General features: G+C 43.0%; 1 protein-coding gene across 2 annotated transcripts in view; it reads right to left on the reverse strand.

Moving 5' to 3' along the window:
* Nucleotides 1–3,709, reverse strand: part of LOC123367290 (plasminogen-like) — a 61,439-nt gene extending 57,730 nt beyond the window's left edge. The window contains exon 1 of one of the 2 annotated variants that reach the window (XM_045011429.1): nt 3,566–3,709. In XM_045011429.1, coding sequence (XP_044867364.1) covers nt 3,566–3,614 — 49 coding nt within the window. In that variant the 5' untranslated portion in view covers nt 3,615–3,709. Of the gene's footprint in view, nt 1–916; nt 954–3,565 lie in introns of those variants that run through there. The other variant, XM_045011430.1, reaches the window with a different exon arrangement.
* Between the last annotated feature and the right edge of the window lie 21,146 nt (nt 3,710–24,855).

Genomic DNA, 24,855 nt, shown 5'->3' on the forward strand with positions numbered 1-24,855 from the left:
GAGGGAGCCGCGGTCTGGGACCGGGAGCTGCTGAGCCAGCCGCACCTCCCCTCCCCCTCCGCGCCCCAGCTTACCTGCTGGCTGCCTCCATGCTGCTTGTTCAGGCTTCCCGCGAACATCTGATTCGCGGGAAGCAGGGAAGGGGGAGGAGAAGGGGGCAGAGCAGGAGAGGAGTGGGTGGGAACTTTTGTTAAATTTAGCAGCCCTTAACAAGCGGTTCTAAAATGGCTGCTAAAATTTAACAACGGGTTCCCGCGAACCCGCTGCAGCTCACCCCTGCCTGTGACCATAGTGGGCCTCTGCTGGCATTAGCCAGCATAACTTGAAAATGGAGTGATTTTGTTCATTCAAGTTCTACAATAATCACCCTGCAATACAACATTATTCTTAATCATCACTTAGCATCTACAGTATGCTAGGTGCCTTTCAGACAAATAAAATAGACAAAGAGGCAAATTCTTCTCTCAGTCCTATCAGTATAAATCAAGACCCAACAGAAGTCATTAAAGTTGCTGTGGATTTACACTGGTGTTGCTGAAGGCAGATTTTGGCCTGTGGTCCATCCCTAGGAGCATACAATCTAATGGTAGACATGATGCAAGTGATGGCTACGAACAAGAACAGGGAGGACAGACAGGACTAGGAAAACAGTTACAATAATAAGGTCACATAGTTACTTAGATGTGCTACACATATATCTTGCTGATTCCACGCTTTATTGTATTCCCAGACAAAAATGGTATTAAGAAGTAAGATTGAGAGAATATATCAGTAATTTAGGGTAAAATATAGGGATGTTGTGCTCATCTCAGATACATTCATTACTAATCCTGAAAATTCAGGATAAAGGTTAAACTTAAAGACGTCCACACATAAGATATGAAAATATACTGCTAGGGTATCCAAACAACCTTACCTCTGTCCCATAGCGACACCATGCAATAACCATATGGTTCTGATTAAGGCATTCAGTGTTGATGGTCTAAAATTAATTTTTAAAGGCATATGATTTTTTTCTTTTCCTTTCCCTCATAGTGTCACTACAGAGAATACTAGTTTGAGAAAACAATGAAAATGTATGTGAATAATGTTGATGTTTTTTTTCACCCAGCACTGAGCTTGTGACATGTGCCTACTGCAGTTTTTTCTTAGTCTGTGGAATTCTCTAACATTAAAAAGATGTTACTTTCTTATTCAGAAAAGGGAACAACGATTGACATTTACAGCAGTTTGAGAAAGGCCCATGAACAGATTGGTAAGGCAAATACTGAGTATGTTTCTTAAATACCTTGCCAACAGAGGACAAAATCCTGTAAACCTCTAATCATATAAATAGTCCTCACTCACATAAATAATCCCTTTGATTTCAGTTGGGAGTATTCATGTCAGTAAGGACAACTCAGAAACTAGAATTTAAATTCACTTGGATATGCTTTAACATCAAATAATTACTATCTTTTGTTATAGAAGGGCCCCTCTGTAATATTTCTAAATCCTAACTTCCATTAGCTAGAATCTGTTCATACCTTTTACAAGTAACTACAACAGCTGTTTCTTTTATATCCCTCACTCCCACACAATCACACACAAAACACATCCCTGTTTTCTTCTTTTATCTTTCCATATGATCTCTATCAAGATAAAGTTGTTATATAATCATATGACATATTGCCTTGATTGTTAACCTTACTTTTAAAACTGCTATTGCAGCAGTTCATGTAGACATATACGATGTCTGCAGGAAGAAATGCCATCAGGTTTTGATATCTGAGTCTTATCATTTGTACAGCACACAGAGTACTTATTCAAAATCTCCATAGCATTTGCTGATCTTCATAAAACAAATATGTATTTTAAAAGGCTTAACATATTGTCTAGCATTTTATAAATCCTCTTGTTTTTATCTTTTGAAGAACTAATCTTATGGAGTCTAGACTACTGAAGATTAAATTCCAATCTATTAAAATGCTTTATTGCCTCATACAAATCAGTAATAGGAAAGCCTCTTATAAGAAGCTGGCCACAGAAGAGACTAAAATCTCCAAGCTACAGGGGATGTTTTCTTTTGTTTCTGCTTAAAAAAAAAACACCTTTGGATTTAAAAACAAACAAAAAATAACAATCTGTAATACTGCACTAAATAAATCAAAATCAGACATGGGATGTTTGATAGTAACTGATGTAATAAACAGACCTCAGCTCTGATCGAAAGCCCACATGGAGTCTTTCCGTGGACTTAAACAGCTTTTATATTAGGCCTTTATTGGCCTAGTTTTCAAAGGTGCTGAGTACATTCAGCTCCCATTGGTTTCATTACCTCTGAAAATCTGGCCACTGGTCAATCTGTTGTCATTTGTTCAACACAAAAATATTGAAGGATGGTTCATCATTTTTCCTGGGACTTTAGCAAAGAGCAGGATAAATATGTGAGATCTCTGCTACCACTGAAGTTTCACGATTTACACCATTTAGTGCTGCCAAATCCTTTGTTTAACCGATCCCTTGTTGAATGTAGTATGGCAAAGTTGCAAACAACTCAATCTGAGTGTTGTTATTCATTCTAAGGGCGCCATGTTATGACACAATCACAAAAATTAGCAAGTATCATAGTGGTGTATTACATTGAATCAGAAGAACATATAAATCAGGAAATGAGACATATATATGCTAGTATAGACAAGGATATACAATATAGTATATAATACATAACAATTATTTTAAGTATAGAGGGGACTAAACCAAAATTTAGATCAGGAGATTCTGGAGCTTTGAAGGAATTCAGAATCTGAACTAGGCTCTAGATAGAAATATTGTGGCTGGCACTTACTCTTTTAATGGGAAAGCCTAATCTCTGAACCCAAATACTTCTGAACATTTTCAGAGCTTAAAGCGGGGAGATCCCCCAGGGGTCGCAGATCTGGCAATAACAATACTAATAATAATCAAGCCAGGTCACTAAAGGGTGCACTTTAAGCACTTTTTTAACAAAAATGCTGCTCCCAAATTATGATAGACTCTCTTCCTCCCTCCCTCCCACACACATTTTTTTCAGGCCACTTTCAGCACTGCTTTAAGACATCTGAAATCCAGATAGAATTTCAATTTTCCAAATCTCTCTAATACTAATAAATACTAGCAGCAGCAGTTAGTCAGGACTGCAGGGTCCCCTTTCTGTAGGTGTCATGCTTTGTGAGAGAGCCTTCATAAAGGAGCAGCAAATATAGATTTGAGAGAAGATAAGTGACCCTGGGCTGTGTGGCTTTCACATAGATCTTTAAAGGGTAGGAACATTACTAATTTGCGCTTTTAAATATATAGGTCAATGTTTGCTGACTTGGGTGCCTCAAGTTTGGCAAGTAAATAAAAGTGGCCTGATTTGCAGAGTTGCTGCACAACCACAGCTCCCATTTTCCTCTCTAGGAGCAGTGGTTGCTCAGCACCTCTGCAAATCAGGCCCTTTGAATTAGGTGCCTAAATATGGATTTAGGTACCCAATTTCAAGCACCAAATTTGGAAAGTTGGGCCAGAATCACACTGATTAAAATGCAATATAAAGAAACCTTACCTGCATATAGAAATAAAAGTAACAGAAAGACGGCTTTGCTAATCCCCATTTTGGGACAGGCTGGCTCTGTGCTGAAAGCTGTGTTAATGCTGTGTCAGTTTTATTGACTCACACTCGACTTAGACAGCATCAAACAAACAAGATAGTCAAATTAAGTTAATCATTCTCCCTGTTCTGTGACCCACTCTGCCACAGTCTAAATGTTCAAACATTACCTTGAATTGAGGATCTTACAAAATAACGTTTAAATGTTTGTATTAGATGCTGGGAAAAGATGAAAGCACTCTCCTATCATACAGGGCATGCTTTAGCTCTGAAATTGTTAGGCCTCGTTTTGCTAAGCTAAAGGTAGGGAGAGCATTACTGAAAAAAAAATACAAAAAACAACCAGGAGTCCTTGTGCCACCTAGAGACTAACACATTTATTTGGGCATAAACTTTTGTGGGTTAAAACCCACTTCATCAGATGGATGGAGTGAAAATTACAGAAAGCAGTATAAATATTACAGCACGTGAAAAGATGGTAGTTGCCTTACCAAGTGGGGGTCAGTGCTAAGGAGCCTAATTCAATTAAGGTGGAAGTGGCCTATTCTCAGCAGTTTACAAGAAGGGGTGAATATCAAAGGAGGAGATTACTTTTGTAGTGCTATCAAGGCCAATGCAATCAAAGTGGACGTTGTCCATTTCCGACAGTTGACAAGAAGGCATGAGTATCAGCAGAGGGGAAAATTACTTTTTGCCACTGAGCAAAATACAAATAACTGCTATTCTGTGTCTTCAATGCCAAGACCCTGATGCCAATCTCAGTTACAATGTTGTATTGGCATAAATGCAGCTATGCCTGATTTATACCAGTGTAAGCGAGAAGAAAATCAGGTGCAAGTAATGTTAACTGGGTTATATTGTCATTCTACAGTTTCATCAAAGAAATCCCGCTCTCATTGTTTTTGGATTTTAGACATACTCTAGGATTGGGTTTTGTTGTTGATGTTTACTTGCGGAGAAGGATTTGTGGATTTTTGTTTTGTTTTAATTCCTAACAATGTCTAACATGCCAGTAACCACTATCAACCTTAGGTCTATGAGCTGGGCTCCTCCTTTCCACAGACATAGCCACACCCACACAAAATCTTCTCGCCAGCCTGCCACATCCCTATGCTCACCCATGATCCAGACTGATTTCAACACTAGCAGAGATTCCCTAAATGCCCTAAATGCCCTCTCTCTTGGAAAAATTAAACTTCAGCATTGGTTCGTAGCCTTCCAGACTACGTTGGGTTGGTGGGGGAGCCTCACCTCAAGGTGTGGAGTCAAATATGCAAGTAACTCCCTGAAGGGGAGGGAGCTCCGAACTGGCTAAGGATGGGAGAGGGTGTAAATAAATTAAGGAAGGGGGAGCTGGATGGGACTCCACGTGAGTTACTCTGCATAGAGTCCCATAAAACCTAGATCTGTTCCTATCTGTAGCTCTGTGAAGCACTCATTTTCTCAACAGGATCCTTTAATGCTCTGCTATCGAACTTCCTGCTGCAGTGGATATTATTCCACTACGCCCTTTGTGAAGCACTGCAGAGAGCAGGATCCCATAAGATGCTCCAGAGAACCCTGGTAGCAGACTAGAGAAACGTGATTTTCATTAACAGCAGGGACTAGTCCCACTGGAAGAGGAGATGAGTTGTGCGTGGGGTGGAAATCAGTTCAGGGAGGTAGCTGAGAAGTGAAGAAGGGAAGGATTTACTGTTCGTACAGAATGGGAAAAAACACCTGGGTCAGAGAAGAGAGAGGGATAAGTAAAGGGCCAGCTGTTCTTCAGTTGACAGTGTGTGGATGGTTGTAGGACCAGGCTTGAGGCACTATTATTTCCAGGAAAAAAGGCAGAAAGCGAAGAACAGAAAATACCATAAACTTCAATAGCAGACAAACTTCTGGGAGCTACTCAGACCTTTTGATTTAGTCCCAAACTCCAGGGACCTCCCTGCCTCCTCCTAAAATACCTGCCATTTCCTCCCACCCACATGTCCACCTTTAAACCTGCACACGGCCCAGCATGTCTATTAGTCTGTCCTTTCAAAGCTCCTAGCACTCTGGAGGTTAACCCTTAGTTGAGCCTCAGCTAGTTCAGGAGGTTGTGTTGTCTAGTGGCTAGGACAGAGACAAGAAGCCAGGACTCCTGGGCTCTATTGCTCGCTCTGCCGCTGTGATTTTGGGCAAGTTACTTTAACCTCTCTGTGCCTCAGTTTCCCTATCTGGTATAGAAGTTACCTCAGAGGGTACTGAGAGGCCCAATTGACTTAGCTTTTAAAGCTCTTTGATTAAAAAATAAACCCTGACTTTAGGGACTCATTTTAGTATTTTCAAAGATGCGGCCCTTTTGTGAGTTCCGAAAACTGTATTGGACAATTTTTAAACAAATTAACTCAAATTTGAAATTTCTGAAATTAAAGTATCCCTGGATGCTAGCCAGGATCAACAGGCGTCTCATGTTAATAATGTGGAAAACAGGGTGAGCTCACTCAAGTACTGGGGACAGATTAACTTTAAAAAGGTGGATAACAAAAATGAGATTTTTGACCATATCATGACATTCAGACTGTAAAGCAATAAATCATTGGAATACCGCATGGGAGAATGCTGGAAAATCAAGAGCCGGCTGCTTGTCTGTGGGTTGTAGAATTTCCAGATGGAATGGAATGCAGAGATCTTGTCGGCTTTTCAAGTGTGTGGCTGGATAACTGAAGTTGTGGGTGCTGAAAACTGAAGAACAGGTTTAAATTGAAAGAGTCTGCAGATTCCCTATCAAAAGAATAGAATAGGATTCCATTAATAATAGAAATTCAAGAATTGTAACAGTCTCTGTGGACATTGATCAGGACAGAATCCTAACTGCAGCCAGGAACAAGCAGATCTTCTAGACCGTACAATGGAAAACAACATATATTAGGCCAGATTTTCAGCTGGTGTAAATTGGCATAGCTCTGTGTGTCCAATTTACACCAGCTGAGGATCTGTCCCATTATTTTTTCCAAATATTTGCCCTAAATCTCAGGCTAAATGTGAGATGTCTGCCCACCAAACAAGCTTTTTGCAAACCGTAAAGTGGAAATAGCATTCTTATACCCAGCTAAACTTAGAGCTTGTCTATATGCAGATACTCAGGAAAGTTAATTCCAAAGTGAAATATGCTAAACTGAATTAAGGCCACTTTAATTCTGAATGAGCACGTTCACACAGGGGTTTAATGCAGTTTAACTAATTCACTTATCATTCAGATTAATTTTCCTGAGTGTCCCCATATAGACAAGACAGGCATATTGGGGGGAAAAACACATTACTTGGCAAACAGTGTCTGCAAGGTAACTTGTAAACAAGATCAAAATGACTCCTAGCTTTGGCAGCAATGAATTGGACTGAAGTTCTCAAGTAACTGTTAAATTTGTTTAGTTTTCTATAAACCATTTGAGTGTATAGAATATAAGGGTTTGTGGAAACTTTTTACTAGAGCTGGGTGAAATTATTCAGCCAAAACTTTTTTTCTGGCAAAAAAATGCAAATTTGGTTAAACTGAAATGTGACGTTAATTCATCACTTTTGCCAAATTGTTCATGTCAGAAAAAAAAATCTAAAAAAGGTGAAACATCTAGAATTTTTTATTGAAAATATTGTCCTTCCACATTTTATTTTTTAAAAAATTAAAGAATTAAAAAATCCAAACAAAATATTTTGGTTTTGGACAATTAAAACATTTCATTCAACCTGAAATGAATTTTTTTGACTTTTCAATTCACAATAAATTTCAAATAAAAATTGTTTTGGGGATGACCCAAAACAATTGTTTTCAGTTTTTTGGAATTGCAGTGAATCAAAAATCAGTTATTCACACAGCTGTTCAAACTGTTCTGCTGCAATTTCTCACTATCTTCAGTTTGTTTTAGGAAAAAAAAAAGGTTTCAACCCTTCTTATGTAATGAGCAACGCATCAGCTATGTCTTTTTGGGGGGGAAGGCTGGTATAAGGAGCACTTGGACACTAAGGGTTTATCTACACTGCAGTTAGACACCTGCAGCTAGCCCATGCCAGCTGAGTCAGTGTTTTGGGGCTTGAGCTAAGGGGCTGTTTAATTGTGGCATAGATGTTCAGGCTCGGGCTGCACCCCAAGCTTTGGGACTCTCCCACCTCGCAAGGTCCTAGAGGCCAAACATCTACACTGCAATAAACTGCCCCTTAGTCTGAGCTCCACAAGTCTGAGTTAGCTAGTGTGGGTCCACCATAGGTTTTTAACTGCAGTATAGACATACCCTGAATTGCTCCTTTCCCCAAGCTAAAGACCTTAGTGTACTCCCTCCACTGTGTGGTTGTTTCTTAAACTAGCCTCAGACCTGGTTCTACCTCACTTACACTGGTATAATTCTCTGTCCATTTCTGATCTGGTAGTGTTTGCTCTTCTTTGTTTGATATCCTGAGAGGCCTGCCTGAGGGCAGGTGTTTATCAGAGTTTAAATCAGAGTTGGGGGACTTCAGTTAGCATAGTGGTTAAAATATAATCAGTTGTAGATCGCTTTTTAAATAAAAGTTGACCCTTGAAATTCAGTTTACTGTAAAATGAAAAAAAGAGTGACCACGGAGTCAACCTATGTCATTTGTGCTAGTGTATACATTTATTTTCCTTAATCTTTAGCACCACAACATGTTAGAAAAAGCCAGAAACGTGTCAATTATAACCTAAAGGGGAAAAAAGGGGAAGGTGCTTGAGGACAAGAATCAGTTGTGTTGAGGTAGCCACTCCAAAATTAAGAGAAATTAAAGGAAGAAGACAGAGGTCAGGACTAGAAGAGGAGAGTGAGTGGGGTTAGAGTATAGTGGTGTTAAATCTGTGATCTTGGAAACAAAAATATCTGAATCAAAGAAAGTGATAGTAATCACAGAGAAGGGACAAACAGGACACTTTTCCAGTAGGAAGACTTTAGTACTGAAACATTTACTGGAACGATCTATTGCTAATTACACTCAGGAACAGATAGAGTCAAGACAGGTAGATATATGTCCCCCAGAAAGTGAGCTTGATGGAGATCTGTAGGGAAAAGATAACCAGAGCAGAGCTAGCCATGAGATATCCATGGAATAGAAGGGCAAGTTGGCGGGGGGGAGAGGAAAATCTCCCATTGATTTCACTGAAGCAGGATCAAGCCCTAGAAGAGTGTGAATCCCAAAGAGAGTCTGGCAGCAGTCTTCAGTGGAAAAAATAAAGAGAAAATGTGAAGCCCCCATTAAGACTGAAAACTAAGTAGTTGGAGAGGTAATATGTCAGTAATAAGATCTAATTCAGCAGCAGTTTGCATTCTGAATTCAATGTACTAAACTTTATAGGTAGTGGAGAGTCATCAATCAAATATGGCCTTGCTTGTTAAGGGGAATTATGAGACAATAATACTTCTGATTTCTTATACTGAATACTATAGAGAAATTATGGCAACACCACAGGCCTGAATTAGGGAATAGTACATAGCACAACTGCCCTATAGGGATCTTGGAGAGGGATTGTACTTCAGAGAAGCTCAATCCCTCCCCATGTGGCTCATCATACACAAGGGAACCACATGGACTGTATTATCTGTTAGGATGATGAAGCCTGTTCTTCCACCTGATGCATTCTGATTCCTCTGTGGGCTGGCCTGGAGGGCGCAGGACTGTGACCCCACCTCCTTCCCTCTCCTCCCCACCCCTTTGGGTCCCACCCCATCCCCTAATGCAAGGACTCGGTTGTGACAGACACTCGTGCAAGCTGCATAAGGAAGGGGGAGGGTTTTGTGTGCTTCTCATCCCTCCCTCCCCCCCCCCCATCCAGCCAGACCTATTTTATTGAAAAATCTGAACTCACCAAAGGGATGTTCTTGGACAAGGACAGGATGTGCTGTGGCGTGCGTTCTACAGTGTATACAGGAAATAGCCTTTGCATTCTAGCCCCTGGAAATTTTCCAACTGCCTCAATTGCAATCTCTTGCAAAAAAATAGTTTAGATAAAACTTTGAGGGGCAAGTCTGATATTTTTATGAAACTGAAATCACAATGCATAATCATTTCTGCAGCATTTCACTGCCGAGTGTCATTCGGTGGTGGTTCCAGCATCTGAGGAAATTCAAATCCTCAGTCTACAAAGTATAAATGAAATAGCATGAATCTTTGTAATTCCCCATTTTTGCAGTCTTCAATACAAGGACAAAAGATCACAATTTGTCACATGACCTATACATTGAAACAACACAGTGTCAGTTTGATCTTTGCAGGTTCTAAATTTGATCGTTGACCATTTTATTCTTCTTCCTATTGTCTGGCTCATTAACTTGTGCAAAGTGGAAGGAAATGCTAACCAATCAAAATGAAAGATGTTAAAAGGCAAAAAGCAAATGACGCTACTATATTTCACTGAATGGCTGTGTTAAACAGGGTGAAATCCTGGCCCCATTGAAGTCAATGGGAGTTTTGCCATTGACTTCAAGGGGACAGAATTTCACCCTCACCATTTTGATACCTCAGCCATAACATATGTAACATAAATAGATTTTTTAAAGTAATATATACATATATCAAGAAGAGTGAATGATTCATACTGTGACACTGACAGGCCAGCTCAAATCAAAGCCATTGACCAATTCGCTTGTGTGCGTATATCAAAGAAATGGCAAGTATACTCATTCACTTGAGTGTTAATTCAAAGGAAATGTGAACGATATTGTCTTCACTTATCTGTAAATTGTTGATTGCTATCACCTTATATTATGTATACCTGGTTATTAGATAACCCTAGATTAAAGTGTGTGTTAGTGCTAAAATGAGATGTTTGATATGTCAACTGCATGAAAACTAATAAAATGTTATTTGTATTACTTCACTTATCTAGCCTTATTTTAATGTAACGACAGACAATTGCATTAAGTATATCATTGTAACTAAATTACTTGTGAATGCAAGGAAGTAGATTGCTAACTTCAAAGCATGGGTGATTGTGTTTGACAATAGAAATTCACAAGCTCAATTTGCATTTAGTCAACTAAGAGCTTGGCTACATTTGCAAGTTAGAGCGCATTAAAGAAGCCCCGGGCACCCTAACTCCTGAGGTGTCCACACTGGCAAGGCACTTAGAGTGCCTAGACTCTACAGCTGGAGCACTTCTGGTAATCCACCTCCATGAGAAGCAAAAAGCCAGCTGCACCCCAGCTGAAACACCCGGGTGCCAGTGTGGACGACGTGTTGCATTACTGCGCTGTGATTGGCCTCTGGAAATGTCCCATGCTCTCCTGAAGTCAAGTGGCCACTCTTCTCATTGTTTTGAACTCAGCTGCAGGCATGTGGATATGCCCTTTGAAAGCTCCGTTTCTGACATCCGGCATGCTTATCTGCTCTGGGACAAAGCAAACCATTACTGTGGAATGCTGTGTGTGAGAGAGAGAGGGGGGTGCATGAGGTATGGGGGGGCTGGGTATGTGGGGGAGTGCAAGAGTCAGGGCAGAGGGCTGGGCGCATGTGGGGGTGGGGGTGCAAGTGTCAGGGCATGGGGTGTGGGGGGCCTGGGTATGTGTGGGGGTGCCAGAATCAGGGCTGGGGTCTGGGGGGGTATGTGTGAAGGAGTCAAGCAGAGTGCTGGGTGTGTGTGAGGGGGGTACAGGGCTCAGGGCAGGAGCCTGGGGTGTGTGCAGGGCTGCAGGGCTCAGGGCAGAGGGCTGGGGGTGTGGGCTGGGGTTCTGGGGTGCTCATGGCAGGGGGCTGGAGGGGATATGCCCCAATTCCTCCTCTCCCCCCCAACGCCCTACCCCCGCTTCTTCTCTGCCTCCACTGGGAGGAACGAGCACGCTGACTCCGCTCCTCCCCCACCCCCTCCCTCGCAAGGGCCATCAGCTGATCGGCCGGCAGGGAGGGAGGGAGGGATGGACAGAAGGAGGAGGAGGGGCAGGAACCCAGCACACCGGGGGAAGAGGCAGGGGAGCCGGCAGAACCAAGCTTCTTCCCCCTGCCCCCTGGCCCTGCGGAGGGCAGAGAAGAGCGGGCCGGGCCGTGCTGGGCAGGATTTGTAATGGCACGCTGCTGCCTGCCGGGACCCTGGCAGGCAGCAGCGTGCCATTAAAAATCGGCTTGTGTGCCATCTTGTGTTTGCCATAGGTTGCCGACCCCTGGATTATACCATCAGTTTGGAGTGTCTGCCCTGTTTTTTGACAGTCTGACCTCGGATGGCACTCACAGTTGTAAGCCACTTCAGACAGCATAAACAATGAGGAGTTCTTGTGGCACCTTAGAGACGAACAAATTTATTTGGGCATAAGCTTTTGTGGGCTATAACCCACTTCATCCGATGCATGGAGTGGAAAATACAGTAGGCAGGTATAAATACACAGCACATGAAAAGATGGGAGTTGCCTTACCAAGTGGGGGGTCAGTGCTAATGAGCCAATTCAATTAAGGTGGAAGTGGCCTTGACTCGTTAGCACTGACCCCTCACTTGGTAAGGCAACTCCCATCTTTTCATGTGCTGTGTATATATACCTGCCTGCTGTATTTTCCACTCCATGCATCGGATGAAGTGGGTTATAGCCCACAAAAGCTTATGCCCAAATAAAGTTGTTAGCCTCTAAGGTGCCACAAGGACTCCTTGTTGTTTTTGCTGATACAGACTAACACAGCTACCACTCTGAATTCAGACAGCATGACACCTATCTAGCATATTTACATTGCAGTTTTCAATCCATGGTTGCTATGTTTTTTATAACATCCATACTCAACTAGTTAGTATATAGTATTTAACACAACGATCACACAAATTGCCTGATCATTCACTACTTCCTCAAAACTCCCATTGAAGCCAGAACACCTCGGTCTGATCTCATTTGCATTGGTGAAACTCAGAAGTAAATCCAGTGAAATCTCCTGGGTATTGTATTCTCCTTCGGTTACTATCTTAAACTGTGGTGTAGTATGTTGCAGGTTGTTGTTAAATAGCTACTGCATTCCAGATAAGAGGCTGTTGCATTTCAGTGGAGGGTACAGCAATTCTTGTGAAAGACACTGCGTAAGTATAAGGTATGATTTGAATACCCTACCCCTGTAGAATTTGGCCCTGTTTAAAGGACTGCTACAGGGGACTGGAAAGATTGAGGAATTGGTAATGGGGGACACAGTTTTTCACGTGTAGGGCAGAAGTTTAAATAAGAGTCCAGATCAATAGTCTTTACCATCTGATGGATTTTTATTGTCTTGTGTGATCATAAAATGGGTTGTTGATCTCGGTCCAGCTCCTAGCAGATCTGCATCCACATCCACAACCTCATGAGTGAGAACAAAGATAAAAAGAGGTTGGAGAGTGAACTTCTCTCTGCCCCCTGGAGGCTAGGGCACATTGGCTGGGCCATTGGGCACTGCTATTTCCCAGGCTGTATCTCTTCAGCATCTAAGGATGTCAAGCCAGGACCTTTCAGATACCACGAACTCATTGTAAAAACTACAGTGAGTCTATTGCAATGTGTGCTCCTGCCTTTACTGACACTTGGCTTCTTGAGCAAGCCGAGGGATGGGGCTGTTGCTGGCTTCTGCGGTGGTAGTAGTTAAACCACTAATCCACTCCCTCCCTATCTGCTCCTCCTTTGCCATTTTCTAACTTGATTCACCTTCATATTCTAACTGTCTCCCAAAAACAAAAGATAGAATAAGAAGAAAACTAGGAAAGAAAAGAAAGACACAACTTTTCAATTTCATCCATTTTCCCCTCGCTATTTATTTTGTGTATCTTTGTACACAAATAGAAATCAGCCACTTGCAGTCAGAATAATCTTTAGAGGACAAGGAAAGCAAGAAGGAAGAATAGTATGTTTTCTGTCAGCAGGAAGACATGCACTGTATGTCTCTCTTCTGTGGTAGGCTGCATCAGAACTCTACTAGGGTTTTCCCTCATTAGCAGGAAGGAGGACTTCTCCCCATTTAAAGATGCAGTTCAAAAATTAAACCATAATAGATTGGATAACACACATCGCAATGCCTTTCACTTCAACAACTTAGGCCCCCTTCTTATCCAAGCTTTTTCTGACATCATCCTAAATGCACTTGCGGCTGGTCACTTAAATACAGATCAGCACAAGAACATGGGCAGCAAGCAAACTTGACTTCTTCCCTTTCAGCTCGCCTTTCCCACAAATTGCTTTTCATTTCTGGCTTTTTTAAAACTGAAACTGCATAAGGGGAGTAAAGTGAATTTTTGCAAAGCAAGCAAAATGCCTTCTCCATTTAAGTATCAGTTTATGTACAATTAAAAATATATGTATGCAGTGGTTCCAGTTGACTCAATATTGTGTCATACTTGTGTGAGTCACTTTTCTGCCCTCAGGCAGGGAGGAGGCATAGTTTGTAGATGAGGACATGCTATCTAAATCCACAGTTTGAATTTGCCAGGATATAGTATAGATAAAGCTTCTGTTTCTGAATCCCACTTGAGCTTCAGACCAATCAAAACAAGGGAAGATCATTCAGAAGAAGCCATGGAAACTGAATTTTCACTGATCGGATTAATACTTTAATCTTATTACATCTTTTGTATGAAGTAATTCTCTGAAAAATACGCTATACTATTAGTGTCCAGGAGGGTGCAGCATATGATGTACTTTTTTTTGACAAAGGAGCAACAGCATAACATCCGTCACAAAACAACATATTAATAACCACTCTGAGGCTCATATCTGGCAGATATTTGCCTATGAGCCTAATTAATGCACCAATACTTTGCTATCTCCTGGCCCATCATACAGCATTAACTTATACAGAACCTTGACTTCAATGACCGGGCTCTTTTCCATTTCCCAGCCCCCTGCCAAACAACAACAAAGTAATCCTGAGAGGGACCTGCAAGGAAAAGGGGATGATTCAAGATTAAAATTTCAGTTGCTGATGAAGAGAGAAGAGGGGAGCGCTTGGGAAGATTAAATAACGCAGCTCAGAGAGAGATAGTCAGATGCAGCTGCCTTTATTCCTGTCAAACCACAGAAACTCTGTTAGAAACTGAATCCATCATTTCATACCATTTTCAGAGCTGGACCACTCCAGTAAGACCAAGGGTCTAATGCTGGCATATTTTTCCCTCAGTATCTCAACCAACCTTCCATGTGAGTGTAAGACTGGATGATGAGGACAAGAAAAGTACAGATCAGTGGTAAGAAAATCAGTGGATTTGTTTTATCTTGCCGCCTAGGAGTTGCTGTAACCAATTCATTAACCCCACCCACTTTCTAGAATAGGTATTGATTATTGAAATTAAAGATGCTCATAGCTGTTTTGTCCTTAACCAACTTGAATCTAATGGGTTCAAAAGTTTGACTAGAGCTTAATTGTTGGGTTAATGTTCTGCTTCGGGGAGACACTGAAAAAAAGGAGCAGAGATGAAGTAAAGAGGGACATGTCCAGTAAATAAATAGGGTGAAAATACAGCAGAAACAAGTTTAGTGCAGCATAGATGCAGAAAAACTGAAGAAAGGAGCAGAGGAGGAGAGAGAGCGCTTCTAATGGAAAGATAACAGTATACACATGGTCAATCCGGCTTTTGGGGAGGTTCATCTCTCCTCCATACATAACCAGGGGTGCTGGAACAATTTTTATAGCGGGGATGCTGAGAGCCATTGAACCAAATTGTAAACCCTGTATATGATGGAACCACTTCAAGCCAGGGGGTGCTGCAGCACCCTCGCACCCCTAGTTCCACCACCTATGTACATAACACAAGTTTCCCTATAATTAAAAACATGGGGGAGTTAAATGTTTAAACTCCTTTTAGAGGAAAAAATTAAGGAGCAAATGGTTTGTGAATTCAAACTGATTTTGTGAATCTAAAAACTAGCTTGGAAAATCCTGACCTCTATAACGCTCTCATAATTAAAGCTGTAAGAAAGGTGTGATTTTTTTAGGTTCAAAAGTTGCAGCCATAATTTGTTGTAGTTTTGGTGTGGGGCCAAATTTGAGTGAGTGGCATTGCAACCTGGCTCACAGGGTTGAAAAGCCACTCAGATTTATCCCAACTGTCCCTGTGTCATATTGGTCACATGCTGATGTGTGTAGAAGTGTCCCCAAGGCAGAGGTGTGGTAGGGTTGCAGGGTAGGGGGTCAGAGGTGTAGTAGGGTTGCAGGGTAGGGGGCCAGAGGTGTGGGAGGTGCAGGTGTACATGGGCACTCTTGTTTTGTAACTGACTAGATGTTGAGTTGGCAGCAGGGTCCTTTACCCTCCAACAGGGGCTGGAAACCCCCCTCCAATTCCTCCAATCCCCAGAGAAGGATGCAGGGTCCTGAGCCCTGGTGCCCTGGAGCTGGCTCCAGCTCAGAGACCCCCTAGAGGCCCTGTTGGATCTGACACCACCGGGTGTCCCGTGTCTTGTCACTGTGTCCTGCCGAAGGCACAAGCTCCTGCCTCCCCGAGTCCCATTCACAGGGCTGTTCCTGAGCCCATCCTCCAGTGTGGCCAGGCAGCTGTGGAAGGTGAAGTCCTTGAGGTCATGCAGGAGCCGCTGCTGCTCAGCAGGCCTGGCCTGCACCACCTAGTGGAGGCAGAACTGCACATGGGCAAAGTGCAAGGCCAGTGCCCTCGGAACTGAGTGCAGGCAGCAGCACTCAGTGTAGAGCCAGGGCAGCAAACAGGGCAAGCCCGTTGAAGAGCCTGGACCCATCCTCTGCCTAGTCCCCCTCTGCCACCAGCCTGACCCAGTAATGACACTGGGGTAGCCTGGCCTAATTTGAGTGAGCAGCATTGCAACCTGGTGGACAGGTCACAGCACCACTAAAATTTGCAGCAATATTGCAGTGTGTGCTGAAAGTTGACTTTTCAGGAACAAAATCGCAGCCCACAATTTCCTTACAGCTTTAATTATATGAAATATTAATAAATAAATAAATAAACCCTGAATGCTGAAGGCCAGATTAGAAAATGTTTTGGATCGGGCACATTGAGTGGGAGAAAGAGAGATTGGGAAATGCTTGTTTGTTCTCAGAGCTTCACCAGGAAACATCATACAGCGCTGGCGCATCAGTTTGGAACACGTGTGCTTTTAAGTGATGCTCAGAAAAGTAGAGAATTAGTCAAGGAAGCTGGAACTTAGACTAGTTCTGCCACTGACTTTATGGGCCTGATCCAAAGCCCGTTGAAATCAATGGAAAGACTTCCATTGACTTCAGTGATCTTTGGATCGGGCCCTATATTATTTGATGTGTATGTCTTAGAATCAAGTTATGGCATCTTGAAGGAAAATGAGTGCAGGGAATAGGAGAGAAAAGAGGGACATTTCAGGCAAGTGAATGGAAGATTAGGTGTGTAGTTTCCATTATCAAGAATGGTTCTTTGGGGGCAGGAAGTGAGGGGGAATAATAGTAAAATTCATTCTGATACTGAACATTTTACATGCCATACATTCTTGCATTGACTCTTTGTATGTAATCAGCAGTGAGTCAGGTTACCCATGATATAGAAATCATTTGCCATCGTGCTTGTATCAGATATCAATAAGTTCCGAGGTAAACTATTCCGTACTCCATGTTTTTTCCCTCTTACACATGATCTTTCACTATTCATTATTGGTAGAAGCATATCACTGACGTGGAAAAGGGCAGGGGAGCAATTTAAGGGAATAATGTGGCGGGCGGTGGCATAGCATTTATGATGGTTTTAGTTATCCTTACTATTTTCTAATTTCACAGTTAGCATTTTCAGTGTTTGTTCACAGAATTTTCAACCTTTAACTAGCTTCCAGAATGAACAGTCTGGGTGTCCTTTAACTCTTTCACTGCTGGTCCTCTGCAAGACTACAGGTGCCATCCAGTGCCATTCCACTGAAACCAATGGAATATTAGGATCCAGTTGATACATTCGGCACAGCACGGTACATACAAATATCAAGTACATTCAGGAGCAAAGTAGTGAAGCCTTGCTCCTAACTTTCAGTGTTTCATTGTTCTTTGGCGGATTTTGGTTCTGCTAGTTTGTTTTTTACTTTGGAACATGGTCGGCAGGTGAAGGTTCCCCATGGGGAGGCTCACCCCCTGCCCCACCTCTTCTGGCTGAGGCCAAGCCCCCGCTTACTGCTCTCAGCCCCCACACCCCCCCATGGCCATGGCCAGGGCAGGACTGAGAGCTTGGCCCCACCCCCCATGTCCCCTGCTGGGTTCGGGGTGGGGTGAGCCTTAGAGCTCAGTTGAGGCTACAGGGGAGGGGACTGAGAGCTCGGCCCTGGACGGGGTCAAGCTCTCAGCCTCGGCTGGGACCACAGCAGAGCTCTTTGTCCTGGCTGGAGCTCCGAGCCTGGAGCATCTCCCACGTTCCCTCCCTTCCACCACTGGCCTTGCCCATGGCCCCACCCTATTCTGCCTCTTCCCCCTGTGGCCCCACCTCCATTCCACCCACAGCCCTGCCCCACTTCACCCCCATTCCGCCCCTTTCCCCATGGTGCCACCCCCATTCCACCCACAGCCGCAGCCCCGTTCCGCCCCCACTCCACCTCTTCCCCTCCAAGACTCCACCCCCCACTCATTCTTCCTCCCCGCCCTCACCCACTGCAGACCCAAGACCAAAAAAGTTCTGTGCCACTGCAGGCTCCTCCAGCCGTGGGGCCTTGGCTGGGGGAGATTTTTTTCAGGGGTCCCCAAATCCATCACTCCCTCCCTCCCCCACCCCAGTGGCACAAGATTTGGGGAGACTTAGCCTCCCCTTGCTTCCATTACACGCTGCCTATGCTTTGGAAGTTATTTATATGTTTGATACCAGGTAAAGGGATTCCACATTTTAACAGTTTGTCCAGTAGGACAAATACACACATCATGATTATTATTAATTTTATTAGAGTTTCCAGTTGTGATTAGAACCTCATTGTGCTAAGCACTGTACATCCCTATAATGAGAGACAGCCCCTGCCCTGAAGCACTTAGAGTCCAAATAGGCAAGGCAGGCAAAGGGTGGGAGGAGAAAATGAAGTACAATAAAGTAAAGTGACTTGTCCATTGCTACACAGCAGGGCAGTGGTACAGCCGGAGATAGAACCCAGGTCTCCTGAGTCTCACCAAGGCCTAGCCACTAGATCATACTGCTTCCTGCACAATCCAATGTGCTGGCAGCATGCTGCTTGGGATGTAATGTTGCATTGTCACAGTGAAAAAGCAGAGAAGCAACTTTGACCATGGGCCCGATTCTGCTCTCATGTACATTAATTTTACACCAGTGTAACGCCATTGTGCAGATAGTTATTCCTGATTTTCACCAATACAGGTGAGAGGAGAATCAAGCCCGATGATACCATGCTCCTAAATCAGTTGGTAATAATAATGAATAATTAATTAACCTTATGAAGTGGCTCAGGGTGCTGGCATAAGCTGTGCTCAAACTGGGCAGACGAGCCATAACCACGCTTTTCACCTCTGTCCTACGTCAGGCCACAGAAGCACTTTCATAGGGCCTCCCGTTGTGGCCATTGTTTTCCTGCTAATGGGGAAGGAGCAGTGAGAGACAAATGTCATTGATGGCTCCTGTAGCACCACAGCTGCTACACACCGGTTGCCTGGATGCCTTTTGACATATTGTTATGGTGGGAGTTGCCAGAGGGAGCTGTTACACAGTCTTACAAGTTGTTTTTCTTAGTATGTGAGCACTGTTTAGTCTTCAAAGAACTGCTGCATTGTCATTAGCTTTGTGATGTATTGTCTATTGAGGGGAACTGTGGCAAGCAGCAATGGAGTTTGTTCTCTGCCTTAATATCTCTAATTAGAGCCATTTCTGAGGAGACTTGCTCTGTGGGAACTGGACATCGGTGTTTTGGATGAGATTCGTGAAAAAAAGAGCTTGCCTGTGGCCACCTCTGTTTAAGGACTGATGTATTATGTAAATAAAACAAGTTACACTAAGAAAATACCCTAACATCATGTCATTGATTTCTCCTCCACTGGGGAACTGACCTGCAAAGCCTTGACATCTGACACTGCTCAGCAGAGGGACAACAGTAGAGCAGAGGGACAACAGTAATCAGACTGTGTTCTTGTTTTAGATCCATGTCCTGAAATTTCCAGAAAGGCAATACAACTTGCTCTGAACCACTATACTTAGCCAACTGGAGCCAAAACCATGTATCCCACTGTAGCCAGCACGCTGAAATCATTTGTGCAGCTTGCAGGAAAGTCTGGAATAAAATAGTTTTAAAAGTTGAGAAAAAGTTGGAGAGAATAAAAACTTAAAGCAAAAAACACTGAGGAAAAAGGTAAAAGGAAGCTTGATGGATCAATCTTATCCTGAGCAGAACATGAGAGGAAATCTACAAGGCCTGGAGAGCGAGACAGGGACTATACCACCAGTTTTGTATCCAATTCAATATTGTGCATGAGCAACTAAAATCTAATACAGTTAAAAACATCAAGAAATAAATCTTCATCTCATAAATATATGACTATGCAATACAATGTATATACCTTATATACATAAACATATTAGCTACATTTCCCCAGCCCTGAAGAAATATAACAACATGCTGCCACCCCCATAACCAGCACTTGACCATTTTTAAATCAAGCGTTGAAGTTTTTCTAAAAGATCTGCTTGAGGAATTATTTTGGGAAAGTTCTGTCGGGGTTGCTGTATAGGAGGTCAGACTAGATGATCACAATGGTCCCTTCTGCCCTGGGAATCTATGACCCAGGCATGGTGAAAAGTGCCAGCGGTAGGTGTGGCTAGTGTCCTTTCAGACAGCTCTTGCTACTGGATCAACTATAAAGGCCACTTGCTGCTGATGCTGGGCCAGGTTCACTTGAATGTTCACAATCCTATTGAGCTCCCACAGCTTATCCTGAGGAAGTGACTCAAACAAGGCAGAGGCTTTATGCCAGAGCTTGACCCACCCTCTGGCCATGCAGGCTTGGTCATCCATAACATGAAGGATTGCTGCTATGGCTTAATAAAACCTTTGAGTGTATGAATATCAGTGCAGGGTACCGGGGCTTAGTGCTTTATGTTCAACTGGTCACCCTTTTGCCTCAATCACCACATTTTCATGTGGGACACATGGCCAGGCATCCTCGGGGAGCATGTACTTTTTCTGAACTGCGTAAGAGACAGGTGCAATGATATGAGGTATCCACCGCACCTCCTTCCCCAGTTCTACCAAAACAGGGTAAAAGGGCGTGGAGGCTCCTGCTGCCAGAGCTCCTCTCTCTTGCTGTGATGTGGCAGGCTGCCAGTGGGGACGCTGCTGCACAGTGAGCGGGGAGCTGCAGAGAAGGTGATCCAAAGGAAGTGGGGAGTTGGTGCCCCCTCCTGACTCCCCATAATAGTAAGCCTGCCTCAGTAATATCCATGAGAGAGAAGGAGGTGTGTCAAGAGCTCAGGACTGGGAGCTGGGATCTCCTGAGCAATAACTTCAGCTCAGACACTGATTCACTCTGGGGTTTTGAGTAAACCATTTAGATCTCTGCCTCAACTCTCACTATCTGTACAATTGTCAATAGGGTTAATATATAATTACCTACCTCCCAGTTGTGAGGTAAGTTCATGCTTGTTAATGGCTTTGGAAATGAAAAATGCTAAATGTGTGTGTCAGGGTTTCCTCTCCACTCTGAACTCTAGGGTACAGATGTGGGGACCCACATGAAAGACCCCCTAAGCTTATTGCTACCAGCTTAGGTTAAAAACTCCCCCAAGGCACAAATTCTTCCTTGTCCTTGGAACGGTATCGCTGCCACCACCAAGTGAGTTAGACAAAGATTCAAGGAAAAGAACCACTTGGAGTTCCTGTTCCCCCAAAATCCCCCCAAGCCCCTTCACCCCTTTCCTGGGGAGGCTTGAGAATAATATACCAACCAAATAGGTTAACAAAGTGGGCACAGACCAGCCATTGGGTTTTTAGGACACTAAAAATCAATCAGGTTCTTAAAAGCAGAACTTTATGATAAAGAAAAAGTAAAAGAAGCACCTCTGTAAAATCAGGATGGAAGGTAATTTTACAGGGTAATCAGATTCAAACACAGGGGATTCTCCTCTAGGCAAAACTTTAAAGTTACTAAAAAAAATCAGGAATAAACCTCCCTCTTAGCATAGGAAAAATTCACAAGATAAAACAAAAGATAATCTAATGCATTTCCTTCCTATTACTTACAATTTGTAATCTTAGATGCTTAGTTCAGGTATGGCTTTAGGAGATGTATTTTCCCTACCCTGGTTCCTCGCTGTCCCGGAGAGAGAACAAAAAAGCGCTAAAACAAAAACCTTCCCCCACAGATTTGAAAGTATCTTCTCCCCTTATTGATCCTTTAGGTCAGGGGCCAACCAGGTTATCTGAGCTTCTTAACCCTTTACAGGTAAAGGAGGGATTTTATGCTACCCTTAGCTGTATGTTTATGACAACGTGTTAAGCGTTATCATCCCAGGTGGTATTAGCAAGCAACAAGACATGTTTCCTTTGAAAGCTACTGTTAGTTCAGAAAGGTCAATTGTCAGATAGTGGAAAACTGCCCACCCTCCCCTGAAAAAAAAAAGCTAATTACAGCAGAGTGGTACATGGGCTAAGTGACTTCGCCAATTTGGAGAAAGCTGTGCCTTAGAGAACTGATAGCTTTGAAAAATATATTGCTTGTATGGTCTTGTTCAGGGAGGTGCATGATTAAGACTAATTTAAAAGGGAGAGAGCTGTTGACAGAGCATTCTCAGTGGAGAACGAACTTCCCACTCACGGTCTGAAACAGCTTTAATTTGTTGATTATCAAGGCCCAACCCTTCCCAACCCGTGGAGTGCCAACTCTGCAATGTACCTCAGGAGGGACTTTTGGGGAACAGTGATATGAGGCTTCATTTCTTTGTGGAGGATGGGGTGGGGGTTTTTTTTCAGTCTTTTAGTTTCATTGTTTGGGTCTCTCATTTTTCTCCTGTCGTTGAGGAAAAGCAGTTGAATTTGTCGATTTTAAATTCTATTATATGGTTTGTGTTCTAAAACAATTGTTTACAGAGCCTAGAATCTGGATAGGCACTTTTTGTTTATGCAGATATGGAAAGAAACAGTTAACAAAACACCTAATACAATACAATGCAGCAAGAGCCTAACAGAATCTACACAGCGTGAGAGAATTATGCTTGCAAAGATGGCTAAGCCATATTAATATGATTCCCTATGGCAGTCTTTTGGAATTGCAGGCAGACTAATGCACACAGGTTTGAAATATCTCAAGGACATCTCTAGGAAAAGTTATACAATACCCTTTCTGTTGACTGATCTGGGTTATAGAATGATCTGCAGGATTATTATGGCAGCTGACTACATTTCTGCTTCAGAAACAGCAACTGTTTCCTTATCTATTTATTGTTTTCAGGGAAGGCAATGAGATGGGAAGAGGAAAGAAGTTAAATTTAAGTTCATATGCTCACATTTTCAACGGTATCCACTTATATAGGGGCACCTCAATTTTTGGAGGCCCAATTTCAGACACCTTTGTGTGGATATTAGAGCCTAACTTCAGACCTAAGGCCCCTGATCCTGCCAATACTTATGCATGTATTTAATTTTACTACTGTGGGTAACCTCATTGATGTCAATGCTTGCAGTATTGGGGCCCAAGTTTGAACATATTTTCTTGACAGCCTGGATTTACCCAAATCACTCTGGTGTCTGAGCATTAAGTAAATATATTTGACATATATAAACTAAACATGTACAATAAATAAGTCTGACATACAAACTGAGTATTAATTTCTTCTAGTACTTATGTCCAGTATATATATTGTATTGGATATTTAATTTAACCACATAATTCTGGTTTGAAGATATAATCAATAGGGTTTGAAAAAGAAATTTATAAATTCATTTTTAAAAGTAGTTAACTAACATATTTTCACGTGTATATATTCCTTTTTCCTGCCTTTGACTCATATAATCTTCTATGCAGGAAAAGGCCATGTAAGGGCCAGAAAACTCTGAATTTTATCTTGTGCAGTTTCCTTTAAATCAGTCTGCTGGAAGGCAAGTCTTGTGGCTACTATGGAACAGGTTCAGACAGGGCTGGATTAATGTACAGGCACTGTGGACCTCTGCCTAGGGCCTCAGCTCTTGGAGTCAGGTAATTATAGAAAAATCTCATCTTTCATTTTTATTTAACCTTAATTTCTAGCTATCATGGTTGCAAAGAAAAATTGAAAAAGTGAACTGAGCATAGCTGGTGCCTGAGTCAGCAGAGAGCCTGAAGCTATAGTTCTGGGAGTAAACTGCACCAACCAGTGGGTTGATATCTCCGAGACCCACTGCTCTGGGGGCCCCTGCCAATGCCACTCCAGGAGAGGGCTCTGCATGTGGCAGGAGACAAATGTGGTAGGCCCAGTGCCACTTCCCACACAAGTACACCCCATATGCTGGGATAAGTACTAGGAACACTCCCTACTGCTACTGCAGCCATTCTGAGAGGAAGAAGAATGGCTACCCTTGAGAGGGTGACAGAGAACCCCATGCTGTTGACCCTGCCCCTTTGGAGGAGAGGAAGGTCCCTGCTACCACCACTCAGCACCCTGAGGGTGGAGCCACAGGAGGCCCTGAGTGCCTTAATCCAGCCCAGGACACTCTCACTGAAGGCTTGGCCTTCCAAAGACATGGGGAGTGGAGGGAAGGGTAGCAAGGTTGGATGTTTTTCTAAAAGATCTGCTCTAGGAATTATTCAGGGGAAGTTCTATAGCCTGTGTTATACAGGAGATCAGGCCAGATGATCACAGTGGTCCCTTCTGGCCTTGGAATCTATTAATCTCGCAGGTCTCGCACTTCTCCCCCATTCCACCCAGGAAGCTCATATCTTTAAGAAGCTATGCTTCTCTCACTAGTTTCCCCACGGCCCCCTCAGTGGGGGAGTTTCAGTGTGAGGAGGGAGAATCAATCAACGGAAGATATATACTGCAGTACCCCTGTCTGACTGAGAGGGGCCCTCCCAACCAGAGAGCAGCTATCTGAAGAGTAAATTCCATGGTACTGGGCAAGAGGAAGTGAAGGGGTTGAACTTGCATCATTCAAGGCAATGCCATTGGCTTCAATGAAAGCAAGGTCAAGCCCATAGTCCTGATCTGCAGCTACCTCATTAGACTGCATATTTCTCCTCTACCTCACCACAGATCCTGCTCTCAAAACTGGAAGGGAGCATTCTGCTCAGTTGTGAAGTACCCTCATGTTTTTTTAATCTATCACTGATTAATGTAACTTTGTATCATTTTAAATGCACAAAATGAAAAACTTAATTCTAAAAGAAAGAGGGGGGAAATGAGACTGGAAAAAAACGGCCAT

The sequence above is a fragment of the Mauremys mutica genome, chromosome 3, assembly GCF_020497125.1.
Source record: "Mauremys mutica isolate MM-2020 ecotype Southern chromosome 3, ASM2049712v1, whole genome shotgun sequence".
In the NCBI taxonomy this organism is placed as follows: Eukaryota; Metazoa; Chordata; order Testudines; family Geoemydidae; genus Mauremys; species Mauremys mutica.